Below are 17,264 nucleotides of genomic sequence, written 5' to 3' on the forward strand. Positions count from 1 at the left end.
AAAAGAAAAAGTCCTGAAAGAAGCCCCAGGGAAAAAAAAATCTTACCTATGGAGGAACAAATATAAGAATCATATCCTGTTCTCCTCAGAAACCATAAAGCAAGAAGAGAATGAAGTGAAATATTTAAAGTGTTGAGAGAAAAAAAAAATCACCAACCTATAATTCTGTACCCCGTGAAATTATCCTTCTAAAGTGAATGAGAAATAAAGACCTCAGACAAACAAAAATTGAGGGAATTTGTTGCCAGTAGACCTGCCTTGTAAGAAATGTTAAAAGAAGTTTGTTAGAAGGAGCAAAATAATATAGGTCAGAAACATGGATCTATATAAATAAAGGAAAAACATCAAAGAAGGAATACGTGAAGGCAAAAAACTTTTATTTTTCATATTTATCTTAATTATCTAGCAGATTGTTCAAAATAATAATAGCAACAATGTATTCCATTATGCATGCTTATGCATATATCATATATATATGCTTATGTATGCTTGTATTACAGAGAAATGAATGACAGCAATGATACAAGGGAGAGAAAGAAAGAATTAAGATTTTGTTATTATAAGGTACGCACACTGCCTGAGAAATGGTATAGCCTTATTTGAAAGTAGACTTGGATTAGTTGTAAGAGTATATAGCAAACTCTTGCGCAACCACTAAAAAAATAAAAAAAGCAGTATCATGTATGCTAAGAAAGAAGAGAAAATGGAATCATAAAATGCTGAATTAAAAGCACAAAAGGCAGGGGCCGGCCCGGTGGCGCAAGCGGTTGGGTGCGCGCGCTCCGCTGCGGCGGCCCGGGGTTCGCTGGTTCGGATCCCGGGCGCGCACCGACGCGCTGCTTGGTGAGCCATGCTGTGGCGGCGTCCCATATAAAGTGGAGGAAGATAGGCACCGATGTTAGCCCAGGGCCATCTTCCTCAGCAGGAAAAGAGGAGGATTGGCGGATGTTAGCTCAGGGCTGATCTCCTCACAAAAAAAAAAAAAAAAAAAAAAAAAAAAAAAAAAAAAAGCACAAAAGGCAGAAAATGAGTAGAAGACAAAAAGAGGAACAAAAGTCAAGGGCAACAAATAGAAAACAGTAATAAATATGGTAGACATTAATCCAACTATATCAAAATCACTTTCAATGTCAATGGTCTAAATACACCAATAAAAAGACAGAGATCATCAGAGTGGATCAAAAACTATGACCATTGTCTATAAGAAACCCAGTTTAAATATAAAGACACATATAGATTAAAAGTAAATGGATGGCGAAAAATATACCATGCTAACAGTGATTAAAAGAAAGCAGGAGTAACTACAATCATGTGTCATTTAACGACAGGGATATGTTCTGAGAAATGTGTCATTAGGCAATTCTGTCTTGTGCGAACCTCATGGAGTGTACTTACACAAACCTAGATGGTATAGCCTACACACCTAGGCCATATGTTACTAACCTTATGGGACCACTATCACGTATGTGGTCTATCATTGACCCAAATGTGGTTATGCGGCACAAGACTGTAAACCAACGGAGGCATTCTTTTCCAAACAGGAGCAAGATGTGATTCTACTATTATTACTAACCAGTACAAGAAAACAATGAGAATGGAAAGGAGGAAAGAAAACTCATATTTGCAATGATATGACTGTCTACATAAAAAAACTCAAAGGAATTTATGTGCCAATTAACAGAAATAATAGAAGACCATTTAGCTAGATATAAGATCAATATACAAGTCAACTGCAGGGCAGGCCCCGTGGCTTAGCGGTTAGGTGTGCGCGCTCTACTGCTGGCGGCCTGGGTTCGGATCCTGGGCGCACACCGAAGCACTGCTTCTCCGGCCATGCTGAGGCCGCGTCCCACATACAGCAACTAGAAGGATGTGCAACCATGACATACAACTATCTCCTGGGGCTTTGGGGAAAAAAATAAATAAATAAAACTATAAAAAAAAACAACTATAAAAAAAACAAAAAACAAAACAAGTCAACTGCATTTCTAAACACCAGCAACAAACAATTAAGAGAACCTAAAATTTAAAAAGAATGCATTGGGGCCGGCCCGGTGGCGCAAGCGGTTAAGTGCGCGCGCTCCGCTGCGGCGGCCTGGGGTTCGCTGGTTCGGATCCCGGGCGCGCACCGACGCACTGCTTGGTAAGCCATGCTGTGGCGGCGTCCCATATAAAGTGGAGGAAGATGGGCACAGATGTTAGCCCAGGGCCATCTTCCTCAGCAAAAAAAAAGAGGAGGATTGGCGGATGTTAGCTCAGGGCTGATCTCCTCACAAAAAAAAAAAAAGAATGCATTTACCACAGCAACAAAAATGAAGGTGTCTATGCACCGACGCACCGCTTCTCCGGCCATGCTGAGGCAGTGTCCCATATAGAATAACCAGAAGGATGTGCAACTATAACATACAACCATCTACTGGGGCTTTGCGGAAAAAAAGGAGGAGGACTGGCAATAGATGTTAGCTCAGAGCCGGTCTTCCTCAGCAAAAAAAGGAGGATTGGCATGGATGTTAGCTCAGGGCTGATCTTCCTCACCAGAAAAAAAAAAAAAAAAGTGAAGGTGTCTATAAATAAGAAAAATGTGCAAAACCTATTTGTAGAAAATTATGAAATGTTACTGAAAGACATTTTAAAAAGGCCTAAATAAATGTAGAGATAACTTAATATTGTAAGAACAATCAATTCTCCTCCAAATTCATTTATACATTTATTACAATTACACTCATATTCTGATGACTCAGTTGTGGAACTTAAAATGCTTATTATAAAAAGGGCAAAGAATAGCCAAGATCCTTCTAAAGAAGAATAAAGAGAAGGGACTTGCCTTAGAAGATACGAAAATTTATTATAAAGCTATAATAATTATAAGAGTATGGTACTAATGGAGAGACAGACAAATTGTCCAAAGGAACAAAACGGATAGCCCAGAAATAGACCTGTGTTTATAAGGAAACTTGCAATATGACACAGGAGGGGAAAAAGGGCTATCTAAATGGGCTGGGGAAGGGTACACATATACATCATAAACAAAAATCAATTCTAGATGGATTAATAACTTAAATGTTGAAAGAGAACTTTAGAAGGAAATTCTTAATTTTTTAAATTCCAGGGCAGGTAGAGATTTCTTAAAAGAAACTGATAAGCATAAAAGATTCATAAAATTCAACAACATTAAAATTAAGAATGGTTGCTCAAAACATGGCTTAAAGAAAAAAAAATCAAATTAGGAAAAATATTTGCACACTTATAAGTGATAACAGATGAGTTTCAAAATATATTAAGAATTCCTACAAATCAGCATGGAAAAGAAAAGCAACTCAAAGAAAACAACCCAGCAGAAAACGAGATATAGTTAAAAAACATATGAGAGATGCATAATCTCATTTTGTAAAGAGGGAAACGAAAATCAAGACCATGAGATACCATTGTATACCCAATCAATTGGCAAAATAAAAAATGTAACAATACCAAGTATTGGAGAAGATGTGGATCAATGTGATTACTAGTGATTGTACTAATTTACACTCCACTTTGGAAAACAATTTGAGATTATCTTGTAAAATTAAACATTTCCTTATGTATGTACCCAAGAAAAACTCCAGGAGACATGCTTCAGAATGTTTAAAGCAACATTGTTAATAATAGCAAAAACTGCAAACAACCTAAATACCCATTAAGAGGAAAAAGGAAAAATTAAAGTATAGTCATACAATGGATTATTATATAGCAGTAAAACTGACTGAGCAACAGCTATACATAACATGGATAAATCTTAACAACACATGTTGACTGAAAAAAAAAAGGCAAGTCCCAGTTCCATATACAGTATGATATCCTTTATTTATAAAGTTCAAAAGTGGGTAAAACAAATTAAATAATATATTGTTTTGGCATCTGTGTTTATATGATAATTTTTTGCTTTTTAAAGCAAGGTATGATAAACATAACATTCAGGAGAGTGATTACCACCAGTATGGTGGGCAGTGGGACAGAATGGGGAGGATATTGGTAGATCTAAGTTACTGGTAGTCTAATTCTTGGGTTAGGTGGTGGGTTCACGGGTATTTATTATATTATTAAATAAATGAATAAGGAAAAGGAGCCAACCATGAATCAACAGTGACACTGTGTCACAAACCTAGAATTATAAAAATACAATTCTCCCCCTCCTCAAATTAGGTTAGGAGCCCTAAATTCTCCCACTGCCTATGCAAAGCTCTATCATTGCTATGACTGTGTTGTGATTATTTATATGTGTCTATGTATCCCACTACACTGCGAGCTCATGGAGGCTGTGTTTTCATCATACTTATATCGCCAGCATCCACTACAGGGTCACAGATTTATTCAATGAATAAAATAAAAAATACAAAATTGATTCATCCAGGAATTTCAAAGTAACAACAAAAACATCTCAAGGTATCAGCTATTATTCTATTTGGGAGAGAGCATTTAATAGATGGTAAAAAAAGGCAGAGATGGGCCGGCCCGGTGGCGCAAGCGGTTAAGTGCACGCGCTCCGCTGCGGCGGCCCAGGGTTTGCTGGTTTGGATCCCAGGCGCACACCGACGCACGGCTTGGCAAGCCATGCCGTGGCGGTGTCCATATAAAGTGGAGGAAGATGGGCATGGATGTTAGCCCAGGGCCAGTCTTCCTCAGCAAAAAGAGGAGGATTGGCAGATGTTAGCTCAGGGCTGATCTTCCTCACAAAAAAATAAAAATAAAATAATAAAAAAAAAATGCAGAGAGAATCTGAAGGGCGTGAAATTTACCTAAGAATATAAAACCTAGATTTCTGACTTTACATTTTATCTTTTCTTCCCTGAGTGTCTTTTTTTTTTTTTTTTTGGTGAGGAAGATTAGCCCTGAGCTTACATCTGTCGCCAATCCTCCCATTTTTGCTGACGAAGATTGGCCCTGGGCTAACATCCGTGCCCATCTTCCTCTACTTTATATATGGGACACCTACCACAGCATGGCCTGATAAGTAGTGCACAGGTCTGAGCCTGGGATCCGAACCCGTGAAACCTGGCCCGCTGAAATGAAGCGAGTGAACTTAACCACTATGCCACCAGGCCGGCCCCTATATTTTATTTTCTAATTTTTTTGTGGGGAAGTTTGGCCATGAGCTAACATCTGTTGCCAATCTTCCTCTTTTTGCTGAGGAAGATTGGCCCTGAGATAACATCTGTGCCCATCTTCCTCTATTTTGTATATGGGATGCTGCCACAGCATGGCTTGATGAGTGGTGCATCGGTCCGCGCCTGGGATCCGAACCTGCAAACCCCCAGCCTCCAAAGCGGAGCACATGAACTTAACCATTATGCCACCAGGCCGGACCCCCTATATTTTATTTTTAATATTGCATATCCTACAAAATTGTGTTTCTAAATGATCTATCACTCCTATTTTTAAAAAATACTAAATTGGCACATTTAGTAGTTAACGAACCAGGATAAAATATAAGGAGAAATTCATTTAATAGCACTACAAACATAAAATATGAATTACTTTGCCTATTGTTTTCAACAAGGTAAATCATTTTACAAAACACCATTACATATAGCTAGAGTAGTACAAATTAATTGATATTACTGGTATTATTAAACTAGCTTGCAGGAGAACAAAGAAATTTTAGGGTAGAAAAAATGGCTTAAAGACTAGGCAAGACCTGATTTACTTAACCTGAAATTAAATGACTTAAGGGGTAATTCAGTTAGCCAAAGGAGGTTAATATAAAAGAAAGGAAACCCAAGGATTTAGCACAGGAAACTGTACTAAGGATAGAACATGAAGACATGACTAGAATTATAGCAGGTGAATTTTGAATTTACCCGTAGAAAGAAATTCCTTACAGTGCGGGTGCGAAACACTAAACTGAAGTCAAAAAGTCTCCTACACCAGGTATCTAATGAACTCGATACTCACAATTATGAATATAAACTGGAACGATCTGGAAGAGCATTTTCCAAACTGTGGGGTGTTCCTAGGTATTCTACAAAATAGGTTTGTGTTCAAATAAAAGTGGAAAATAATGGATTAAATAAGTTAAACAGCTTTCTTTAGTGCAAGTTTTCTCAGAGGCTTTATTATGCTAATGTATTTTTGAGTCTCAAAAAGAGGTATACACAATGTAGTATGCCCCAAATTGTGTGACCTCATTGTAGAGTATCAGAACCCCCATCTTCCTAATCTCATAATTAAATTCTTCCATCTTAAAATAGAGTTTGTGTTTTACAAAACTTGAGCTTGATTTTTTTCCATTCAAAGATTGAAAAATTAGGTTTTTATAAACATAGGGAATCTATTCTCAATCCCCCTAGTCCCTCTGCAACAAGAGAGTTTCTGCAATAATTATTACATTTCTACGTCTCTATTTCTAGAACAGCTATATAATTTTGGTATAAGAACCAAAGTTGCTATGGGTATGTGTCAAATAAACATTCCCTAGGCATAATTAAGAAAAGAGAAAGATATTAAAACCAAAGAATAAGTTTAAATTCTATTTATTTATGCCTCATTGGAAATGCTCATTATAACTCTGAATACCACTGTTCTTCAGTATACCAAGTTCAAAAACTGTAAGTTCTTTTAATTTACACTATGTATACATTCTTCTTATAATGACTTATTGGTTTTTAGAAAAGAAAACCTCATTGATTTGAATCTCCAAATTTAGAATTTGTGATTATTCAGAGTTAAGCTCAAATTTACCTTTAAATTATCAATTAAAAAAAATGCTTGCTGTCCAAATGAATCTATGAACAAGAGTTTATAAAAGATGTTGTTTTTTAAAAAATAACATTTTTAAGTGTTTTAAAGCACTTGTTTATAGTAAAAGCCATGTTAGTGTTACTAAGTCATCTATTGTAATCAACAAGAAAGGTCTATAGATTGGAATTTCAGTCATTTTGACACATATCTTCATGAGTATCTGAAATAAGAGAGGTGGACCAGAGTATCTTTCTGCTTCTGCTCCTTTTTTGGGGTGGGGAGTGGTGGGAGGGAGAAACTGGATTCCTTGCCTCACACTGTGTTAGTAAACAAAGGTAAAGGGTAGCAAGCCCTAATGCTGCTGTCTTTGGAAAGTTCTGCTTCCAAGGCAAGCCTTTGGCTGGTGTCCAAGAACTTGACTTTTGGAACCTGCATTGTTCTGCCTCCCTAGTACATTGAGTCCTGATGTACCTGCTTGCCTAGACGGTCTATACAAATAATGTGATATATGGTGAACACCTACTTTCCTTCTGAGCCTAGAATTTAGGTAGCTGTGGTTGGGTGCAGAGACTGCCTACATGACCAGCCCCCAACAAAAATGCTGCATTTTGAGTCTTAAGCAGGCTTCTCTGGGCAGAAACACTACACAAGTGTTACTGCATTTTATTGCTGGAGGAAGGAGCATCTTATACTGCCCATTCCAGGAGGGAGAATGTTGGAAGCGTATGCTTGGATTCTTCCAGACTTTGTCTGATGTGTCTTTTTCCCTTGCCAAAATAAACTAAAGCCATGGTTATAAGTAACCCTGAGTTCTACGAGTCTTTCTAGTAAGTCATCAAATGTGTGGGGAGGTCATGGGACCCCTGAAACAGTAATTCATAGCTTTTCATTTATTTCAAGTTTTATGAAGCAGAGGAAGAAAACAATAAGCCAGATGATCAAAGGAAATATGAATAAAAATTTAGTTAGCTAGAGTTTTAGGTAAAAAGGTGTCTTCTTTGCCAACTTTTATTTATATATGCATGTATGTATTATGCTGGCCTTAAAGATGCTTGCATCTTATATAGGGAAACATATACATATACATATGCAATAAAGTATTATAGGTAGCATAATAGATGTACATAAGGGTACAGAGAAGAAATGTTCAGTCCTGCTTGGGATTACGAAATATATGGGCCAGGAAAAGATTCAAGAAGCAGCAGTTAACATGAATGTTGAAAGATGAGGTGGTCAAAATGATGGTAGTAGGAGGTCATTTCTGTTAGAGGGCACAGAGTAAGTAAAGACATGAGGCATAAAGTGTATTCAGAGACACTCCAAATATGGCTGACGTAGAGACTACGAGTAATCCTTGGCAGCAGCCATAACAGAGAATGCCCTACAGAACAGGCAAAGAAGCTGGAGTTCTTCTATATCATGGGCAATGGAGAACCACTGAAAGAGGACCTGAAGACGGACATAGACTGGAAGGAGTTGGCTGACTATTTAAATAGGAGACTGAGTGAGAGGTGATGAGGTAATAGTTGAGTGAAGAGTACGAGGTGATTATCATTTTATTTATTATTCACAGAAATAGATAATAGGGCACTTATCATTCAGAATCTCAGCAGATTATAATAAGAGACATTGACAAAACACTACAGGACAGTCCCTAATGAAGACTGGCTATATGAGCACTAGAGGGAATCATGTGTGATAATTTCATTTTTCTAATTTTTTTTTTTTTTTTTTTGTGAGGAGGACTAGCCCTGAGCTAACATCCAATGCCAATCCTCCTTTTTCTGCTGAGGAAGATTGGCCCTGGGCTAACATCCGTGCCCATCTTCCTTTACTTTATATGGGACGCCACCACAGCATGGCTTGACAAGCGGTGCGTCGGGTCCATGCCCGGGGTCCGAACCTGCGAACCCAGATCTGAACCTGCGAACCCCAGGCGGCCCAAGCAGAGCACGCGCACCGAAGTGCTGCGCCACTGGGCCGGCCCCCTAATTTGGTTTATTTTAAGCAGAAGTTTACATTCCTTAAGGATCCTCAATTACTAAAAGGGAAAGCAGATTAAATGTGTTTGGTGTCAGGAAAAACTGCCTTATAATTAGAAATTTCCCCAGAAAGAAATAACTGAGGTAGAGAAGAATGAGTCTAAGCTCATTCACTCTAAGGGAAGATAAGTGTCACATTTTGTTTTACCACTGTTTACTAGTTCATAATAATCTCCATTTCAATATTTTAGCTTTTCTATAACTCACTTAAAGCAACATGGTACTTTTTAGTTGCAATCTTCACTGTAAAAGCAGAAACTGACTTTGAGTACTTGAGATAAATAAAGTATAAATCAGAAAACAAAAAAAGCTCTGAAACAAATTCCATTTTACTTCATTTAATTAGAAAGTGATAACTAACAACAGACTAGTTTGCAAAAAGTTACTTCAAATATACCTTAATGTTAAAACAGCCTAGAAAAACCAGCACAAAACAATTTTGAGACTTTACCATGGGAATCCTCATGCGAATGGGCCTTGACCAGGAATTTCTATACATCGACAATATTTTTTAGCTTATTTCATTATTATTCCCAATGGGGAACTCCACCAATTTTACATTCCTGATTGTTGCTATATATTATGTTTTATATTCCACTTTGTTTTAGAAACTAATGGTAAAATAACACATGTGCCATTAGAATTAGGTACAAAGTCGATTTTGTCAGTAAACTAGGTTTTGGATAGATGAATAATGGAGATTGAGGTTCACTTTAAAGTTATATTTTAAAATGTACCCCATTGTTAGTCTTCAAATTACAGAAGTGTTTAAGAGTTATATATATCATTTTTATGTGTGATATTCTTAAGTTATTAAGCTATTTATAAGAAGACAGCTTTCATTAAAAAATCAGAATCGTAAACCTATGCACAGAATGAGACAAGTCCATTTTTAGTTCCTGACCTGAAGGAAAATGAGTATATGTGAATAATAACAAAAAGTTGCTAATTGTATTCCCAATCAAGTTTTAAAAACACATAAGTTATATTCTTCAACAAAATATTCAAAGCAAGTAACCAATATTTAAAGTACATCATTTCAGATTACAATTACTTTGTCATATAACACACCTGAAGTGAACATCAGTTATATCTGCACACAGGAAGTTTCTTTTCATTCTATTCCCATGCAGTGCATGCAGCTAAATACAGTTGTGAAAAGCAACCTGCTTTACAATGCTTAGCACTTAGAGCTCAGTAAGTTCAAAGAAGTATTAACTGTTAATAGGAAAGGTGGTTAGCTGTGGAAAAAGAGGACCTGGCAAATTCATCATAAAGAAAAATAAAATAATGAAGGAACATACTGAATTACCTCATTATTCTATCACCTATTGTTGTTCCTCTGATATTAAATCTAGTGAAGGGAACACAATAACTAAAGTCACTCACAAAGACTTCAAAGAACCAAATATTTAAAGCATTACGGTCACCACTTTTATCATCAATCATTTAAATCTAAAACAATTTTGTTTCCCTTTGTGGTTTAGGGTATTATGTGAGAATATGACATTCAACTCAACGTGTATGAGAAATTAAGGAAACAGAAACACTCATTGAAGATCTATTAGACGGAAGATATTGCACTTAATGCCTTTTATCTTTTAAACAGATTAGAACCTAACCCTGTCACAGAGCTAGGGAAAGGTACTGACTCGTGGTATCAATACCATCCACTGGGAACACCCATATTATGCTCCTCAGGGCTGAGTTGCTCTTTGGGAAATAAATAATTAAGCCTTGAGCTGACTCATTTGTTCTAACCATAAGACTATATAACAAGCAAGCAAAGAATAACAGAGCTTTTAACTCCCTAAGTGTTCAGTTCTTTCTCTATGATTACTTTTTTTTCCTATGCAATTTTCTTTAATAAAGAATAAACTTGAATCATTAGAAATACTGAAATAATGATGACTAGAAAGATGGTGGCAAATTTATAGTATGCAAAGAATTTTGGCTTTAAAAATGAAAGCTATGTTCCAGAGTCCAGAGTAGGTAAATAGAACCAAATTTCTATGCAAATTAGAAATACTTTAAAGAAGTGATTAACAGGCAATATAGGATTAATATCTTGAATCTTCACAGAAAAAATCTTTAGAGTATATTAATTGAGTCTATAACTAAAAACTATTCAGGACTATGTGAGGACTTCTTCAGGAAACTTACTTAGAAGCTTGTCTTTCTTTAGAGAGCAAAAATCATCTTGGGTTTGGCAAGAGGAAGAGCTACCAGACAGGCCATCATACCATTTATTGTAAGATGGATTTGGCACTGTGAAAACAGTTTATATAAAGACCATCTAAATAAAAAACCTGACCACTTGCCTTTCATTTCGAGGGCACGTGTTTATGTTTCTAAATCCAGTATATAAAATCACTAAGGGATACACACATGACTTTCCCTTATTGTTTTTTAAATACTAGGATTAGAAAGTATATGTTTGAGGGTCAGTCCCGTGGCTTAGCGGTTAAGTGCTCGAGCTCCGCTGCTGGCGGCCCGGGTTCAGATCCCGGGCGCACACCGACACACCGCTTGTCCGGCCATGCTGAGGCCGCGTCCCACATAAAGCAACTAGAAGGATGTGCAGCTATGACATACAACTATCTACTGGGGCTTTGGGGGAAAAAAATAAAATAAATAAAATATTAAAAAAAAAAAAGAAAGTATATGTTTGATTATTTCTTCCTTCAATTTAGTTTCCATTTAACGTTCTAAGTTCTTGCCCTAGACAACGTTAAAGGGAACCAAGTATGTGGTGATTCATAGATTCCATTGTTTTAAACTTCGGACATCTACCAGTAGAGGCATTTTACCATAGACTATAGCTCGGTTTCTCTCTATAAGACTGATTTACTATATCAGCAAACTATGGCTCTTGGGCCAAATCTCGCCAACTGTCTATTTGGTTACATTTTAAATGGTTATATAAGTACCTACATAATAGCTTCCATTTTGCCTCTTGGCCAGCAAAGCCTAAAATATTTACTGTCTGGCTTTTTAGGAACAAGTCTGCTGACCTCTGCTATACAGAGTCCCAGTTGTATTTATACTGAGACTAGCTATAGTTAATAGGAGCATTCCATTTTAAAATATCTACGTTAGTTGTTAAGGCCTTTATTTTCTAAGACATTTCCTTATCATGCTTGATCTCAGCCCAAAAGTGAAAACCTGGGTCATATTTATTTAACCAAATTATAAGAATGTAAATCTTTAAAAAGAAGTCATTACTTTGCATTACAAAGAGCTGTTTTGATATTTTTATTAAATGGATGTCAAAAATGGCTTAGCCATAAACTTTTTAGGTTTCATTTTAAAAATTCAATTTGGGGCAAAAACAACTATGAGATCCAGTATGTAATTCTTCATACAAATTAAAGTATGGATCCAAGTATATACTTTTACCACTTTTAATTTTGGGGCCATTTCTCTGCCCTAACAAACTAATCTTCACTGGGCTTCTCAAATGGCAGCAAGGAGGGACCTCTAAGACATGCATCCTTTCAGTTGGGCACTTCATCCAAGTGTGAAATGTATCCTTAGACTCTAAGAACCAAATGGTAGGATTTTTACCGTAGAGCTTTGGAATCTTTTGTCCTTTGGAAAGAGAAATTCTCAAAAATCTTATGCCTACTTACAAGCTGGTAAATGATTCTTTTCATACCCTTAAGAAGCAAAATTTCTTAAACTTTCTCTCTGTAGAATAAAAGTCAACATATGTATTCCTCCAAATTTAGAAGTAAGATAAATGGGCAGTAGTCTCAAGGATGAAAAGTCCTTAGAAAGGTGCAGAAATATTAAAAGTACACTTTACATAGGTAGTTCAGGATTTAATCAAGATGGTGCTAAGGAAGTTAGGAACTATTAAAAATTATCTAGATAAAAGTCAGAAGGAAGATTTTCACCATTTACAAATTTCTGGTAAAGAACTAGCAAAGAATAATGCAAATTTCAAAGAAAAATTGATATAACTGTGAAACAGTCACTATAATCACTTTAGCATCATCTCAGTATATACATTTTTGTATATAAATGGCTTGTGTATTGTCCTCTCTTATTCAATAAATTATTAAGTTTCTCAAAGAGTAAGAATTTTATTATTCTTGTGCTATTCTTCAGTAAGTTTACTACTATGTCCTATAGAATAAAACAAAATAATATGGGACAAACTAAGGCTAAATACCTAAACTGAGTATACAGAATATTAAATAATATTGAGCTAAAAAAAAAAAAAAAGCAAGGAAGCAAATGTAGACCCAGAGGTGGTTTCAAATCTGGATCCAACCATGAGAGTATGAATTCAAGAGTACATGCAGGAAGTGGGGTCAGTTCCAAGCTGCTGCCCTGATCATCTCTCCTCTAAAATATCCTGCTATTCTAGTTCAGCACCTGGGTTTCTTGGGTCAATGGGGCTATCAGGTGCCAACTCTGTGGCAGATCTAAAACCTAGGAGAATCCTTAAAACATTTAAATCATCTAAGTATTATGAAAATGAAAAAGCTCAATAGAAAGATATTATAGCTTCTGGTAATATCTCCAAACTAAGGATAATATACCACAAAAAGTTCTGGATTCTCTATGACCCACTCTTCCCCCAAATTCTTTCTCATTGATGTTATACTATTGTGTTTAAAAAAAAAATTCTCCTTAGGTCTAAAATACACCAAACCTCTGCTTAGGACCTCAGTTTCCTCAGCTATAAAGCAGGCTTGGTATAAAAGTGTTACAATTAGTCTGGATAGAAGATGCTAAATAATTATGATTTTTTGCAACTAATATCTATTAAAAATATATAATTTCTTATTTAAACAAGACTTGAAAGTGATATGGTGCATTTTAATGGAAGTGGATACGTAAATTTTATTTTCAATTATGACCTTAGTATCATTTTTAGCTATGTAAGTACAGGAAAAAAACAAGGACATATGTTCACTTATATAAAAAGAAGGCCATAAATGTACAAGCTTAAAATAATTATATATCTAGCTCTCCACCCTGAGTTTTAGAAACCATTAATGTGATTTTCATTGTGCTATGCTTGCTAACCTTATCTGCATACATCAAGTGGTACTGATATTCTAAGGGGCTCCCTCTGGGTATGGAAAGAAATTGAACTAAGTTTTACTTGTCTAAAATATATAGAGAGAATGCTGAAGACTAATGTGTGGCAAGTAAAGAGAGATGTTTGATTAATCTCTAAGTACAAATATAGGGAAATATTACTTCCTTTACATTTAAAAATGGTGCCATTGCAAAGTAAACACTTTGACTAAATATGACTAAAGGAAGATATATATCCTTTCATAGTTAAGGAGTTTCACTGAACCGTAAGCTACACTGTTGAGGATTTTTGCTTGTTCCCTGTTCATCTTTATCCCTAGAGCCATTCTTACTGGAATTGGTTTTTAACTCTAAGTAGCCACACAGAATATCCTGGTTGTCTAATACAGCTATCACTTATTTAGTGATTTCAATGTGAGATAGGCCCTATGATTGATCAACTGATAGATTTCTTTTTAATTCTTACAATTCTAGATAATCATAACCTCATTTTATAGACAAGGAAACTGAACCTTAAAGAGACATTAAGTAAACTGAATGATGAAATATAGCTGATAAGTGGTAAAACTAGGATTCAAACCTAAGTCATTATGCTCTTGATCATTAGACAACAGTGACATTCCTTAATGGTAAATTAATCTATTCATTATATTTTTCACTTGACAGAAATGTCAGAATAGTTTACAAATAGCAATATATTGAGCACAGAAATATGTGAAATAGTTCTTCACTCCTGTGTGAGCTATGATTTTAAAGATAAAATTTGATTCTCTGAAAGAGAACAGAACTTACAATGAGATACGATGGCACTAATTGTAGAAACAGTTTTTGAAAAGTATGGAATGCAAGATACTTTAACGTGTCTATTTTATCTACTAAAAAATAAAATATATCCCTATGATCACATAAAATGAAAAATGGGAAAAGTATATGAACATGCTAGCAATTCAATTCTTTATTGTAGTCACAATATTTGTTATTTGGTAAAACTTCTCATTTTCTAAATTGAGTTACTAAGTTTAGTAGAAATCAAAGAAAAACATAATGTTCTCAAAAAGAGAACTACTATCACACTACCTTAATCCAGGGTCAATAGAAAAGCAGAAAAACTGAACATTAAAAAAACAAAACAAAACTGATAAAGACCAGGACGTCTACAGAGCAATCTGACAGCTAAATATAACTCCGACTTCATAAATAACCTGTTGGGCATTCTCAACATTCCTTTCTCTTGATCTGTAAATTGAGGAACAAGCCTCAGTGCTGGAGATACAAAGCAATGAGACTTTTTATTCCCCTCTTAATGCACAGTTTGTTCAAAGAATGTAATATGTGAAACCATTTACAGTTTAAGAAATTCTGTGAGTTATATGACTAAGACACCCTTAGAGGAAGCAGCCATCAAAAATGGAGAGACTCCTTTACGTGATTTCAAACAAAGCCTTGTAAATTATATTTTTTATAGCTCATGGTTACTAAAAATTTACCAACCTATCACCAGGTCCTGCTCGATACCTTGCACCTGGGATCAGGACTGGGTCATCGTCACTGTCATCTGTGTCCTGGAGAGCAGAGTCCCTGGCTGATGTTTCCTCACGAGCCAGAGGCCCAATGGCTTCTGTTTGTGACTGAGGCTCAGGATTGGTGGTAGGTGCATTGGAAGCACTCTCAGTGCTAGTCTGATCTGAAGTTCCTGGTTCCTTGCCTTTTTCAGACAAAGTGGATTCTTCTGGAACCCCACAAGGGCTATCAAGATTAAAGTCATTCCTTTCTCCTGAGCTGGAATCCAATGGCTCAGATGTGAACTTGTCTGATTGTGCTGTCAGAAAATAAAGTAGTAACAGTTGGTCATGTCGGCAACATTAATTATTAATCTAACTTTAAAGCTGACACAGACATTTTCTAATATAAAGTCTAATTCCCCTATATGGAGAGGAAAATTCCACAACACATCTATTTGGAAATGGCCTTTAACTCTGGAGAGACTAACATAGATTAAGACTTCTCATTTTCCTATATGAAGCAATTATTTAAAGAACACAAGACAACTCACCTACATCTACACGGTCCTCAACTATGTTTTCTGCAGATGTACCTTCCTGGCATCTTGTCACATCCTCTGATGATTCTTCAGGAGCTTCTGGGAAATAAACCAAATAATCATTAAATTCAAATCTGTTTAGAAAAATAAACACCAATTTAATACTTTAGTTTTCCTATGTATGAGTAGTTCATAAGCCTTTTGGGGTCATAGAAACTTTTGACTCTCAGATAAAACCTCCACCCAGTATAATGCAAATATGTATGTACACACAAAACTGTACAAACGCTATCAGGAAGGGATGTGCAGTTCTGCCCACTGACTCTTCCCAAAGCCTAGGGGCCTTCAGGAACTTCATGTGAAGAATCTCTGGGTTAGATTATCCCTCATAGCAAACGTTACTTGATCTCGCTTTTTTCTAAACTTTACAAAATCTAAACTTAAAACTGAGTATTTTTCTGCCCCTTCATCATGCATTTGGTGTAATCTGAACTATCACAAACAAATAGCAAAGTTGACCCTACCATAAATTGTTTTCTCCATTGAAAATATTTATTTCTGCTATTTAACTCTAAGACTCATGAAGGATCAGGTTTTTTTGCTCCTAACTGGACATCTGCTTACCAGACAGTTGTCTTACACATATTCAATTCTTGTAAACTCTGTTATACTGAGGTTTTAACTATTCACTTAATAAAAAACGGAATTCATTTATTCCTTCATTTATCAAATATTTATTGAAAATCTCCTGTGTTCCAGGCTCTGTGCTTGACACTAAATTTCATATAATAGTCACATAAAAATATTCTAGGAAAGAGTCCTGAAATATTCCCTAAATGGCACTTCCTGTATGAAATGGGATTCACTCCTAACCCGCTTAGATTTTATGCCTTTTCTTCCCCTCCATAAACCACTTACACTCTTTGAAAACATCAAGACAGATACTGTGAATTTCACTGCTAGGTATAAAAATGGCAAAGATAATTCAAACTAACATTTACATCTCACATATTTTCAGTACAATGATCACCTATTCTGGCCATTTTGGCTGCAGAGGGAAACTGAGCTTCACTGTGACTCCTCATCTTAAAACCTTAACGTCCCTACCTTCTGCATCTGCTATTTGTTTATCAATAGTAATAGCTGGACTACAGAGGCGAAAGTAATTTATTAAAAACAAGAAACAAAACTGCAGCATCGAGGGAAGAGAAAAACAGATGGACATCCAACATCGGGGTTTTGTAATGACAAAAGCAAAGTAACCCCTTACTTGTTTCACTCTCTCCTTCTGGTGGTTGCATTGAGCTCTGTGAGACCAACGATTCCTCCTGACCCTCAGATTTGCAGTGGCTCCCATTTCCTCTAGAACTTGAGGCAGTACTGCTCCTATCATCAAAACAAGATAAGTGGTT

The 17,264-nt window shown here is 36.0% G+C and overlaps 1 protein-coding gene across 8 annotated transcripts in view; it reads right to left on the minus strand.

Moving 5' to 3' along the window:
- DCAF6 (DDB1 and CUL4 associated factor 6) overlaps nucleotides 1-17,264 on the minus strand; it is a 141,763-nt gene that overhangs the window by 15,860 nt on the left and 108,639 nt on the right. For 7 of the 8 annotated variants that reach the window (XM_058540133.1, XM_058540129.1, XM_058540126.1 and 4 more), the window contains 3 exons: nucleotides 17,123-17,238; nucleotides 15,865-15,951; nucleotides 15,303-15,630 (listed from right to left, as the gene is read on the minus strand). In XM_058540133.1, the coding sequence (XP_058396116.1) occupies nucleotides 15,303-15,630; nucleotides 15,865-15,951; nucleotides 17,123-17,238 (531 nt within the window). The remainder of the gene's footprint in view (nucleotides 1-15,302; nucleotides 15,631-15,864; nucleotides 15,952-17,122; nucleotides 17,239-17,264) is intronic. The other variant, XM_058540127.1, reaches the window with a different exon arrangement.

Source organism: Diceros bicornis, chromosome 4 (genome assembly GCF_020826845.1).
Source record: "Diceros bicornis minor isolate mBicDic1 chromosome 4, mDicBic1.mat.cur, whole genome shotgun sequence".
NCBI lineage: Eukaryota > Metazoa > Chordata > Mammalia > Perissodactyla > Rhinocerotidae > Diceros > Diceros bicornis.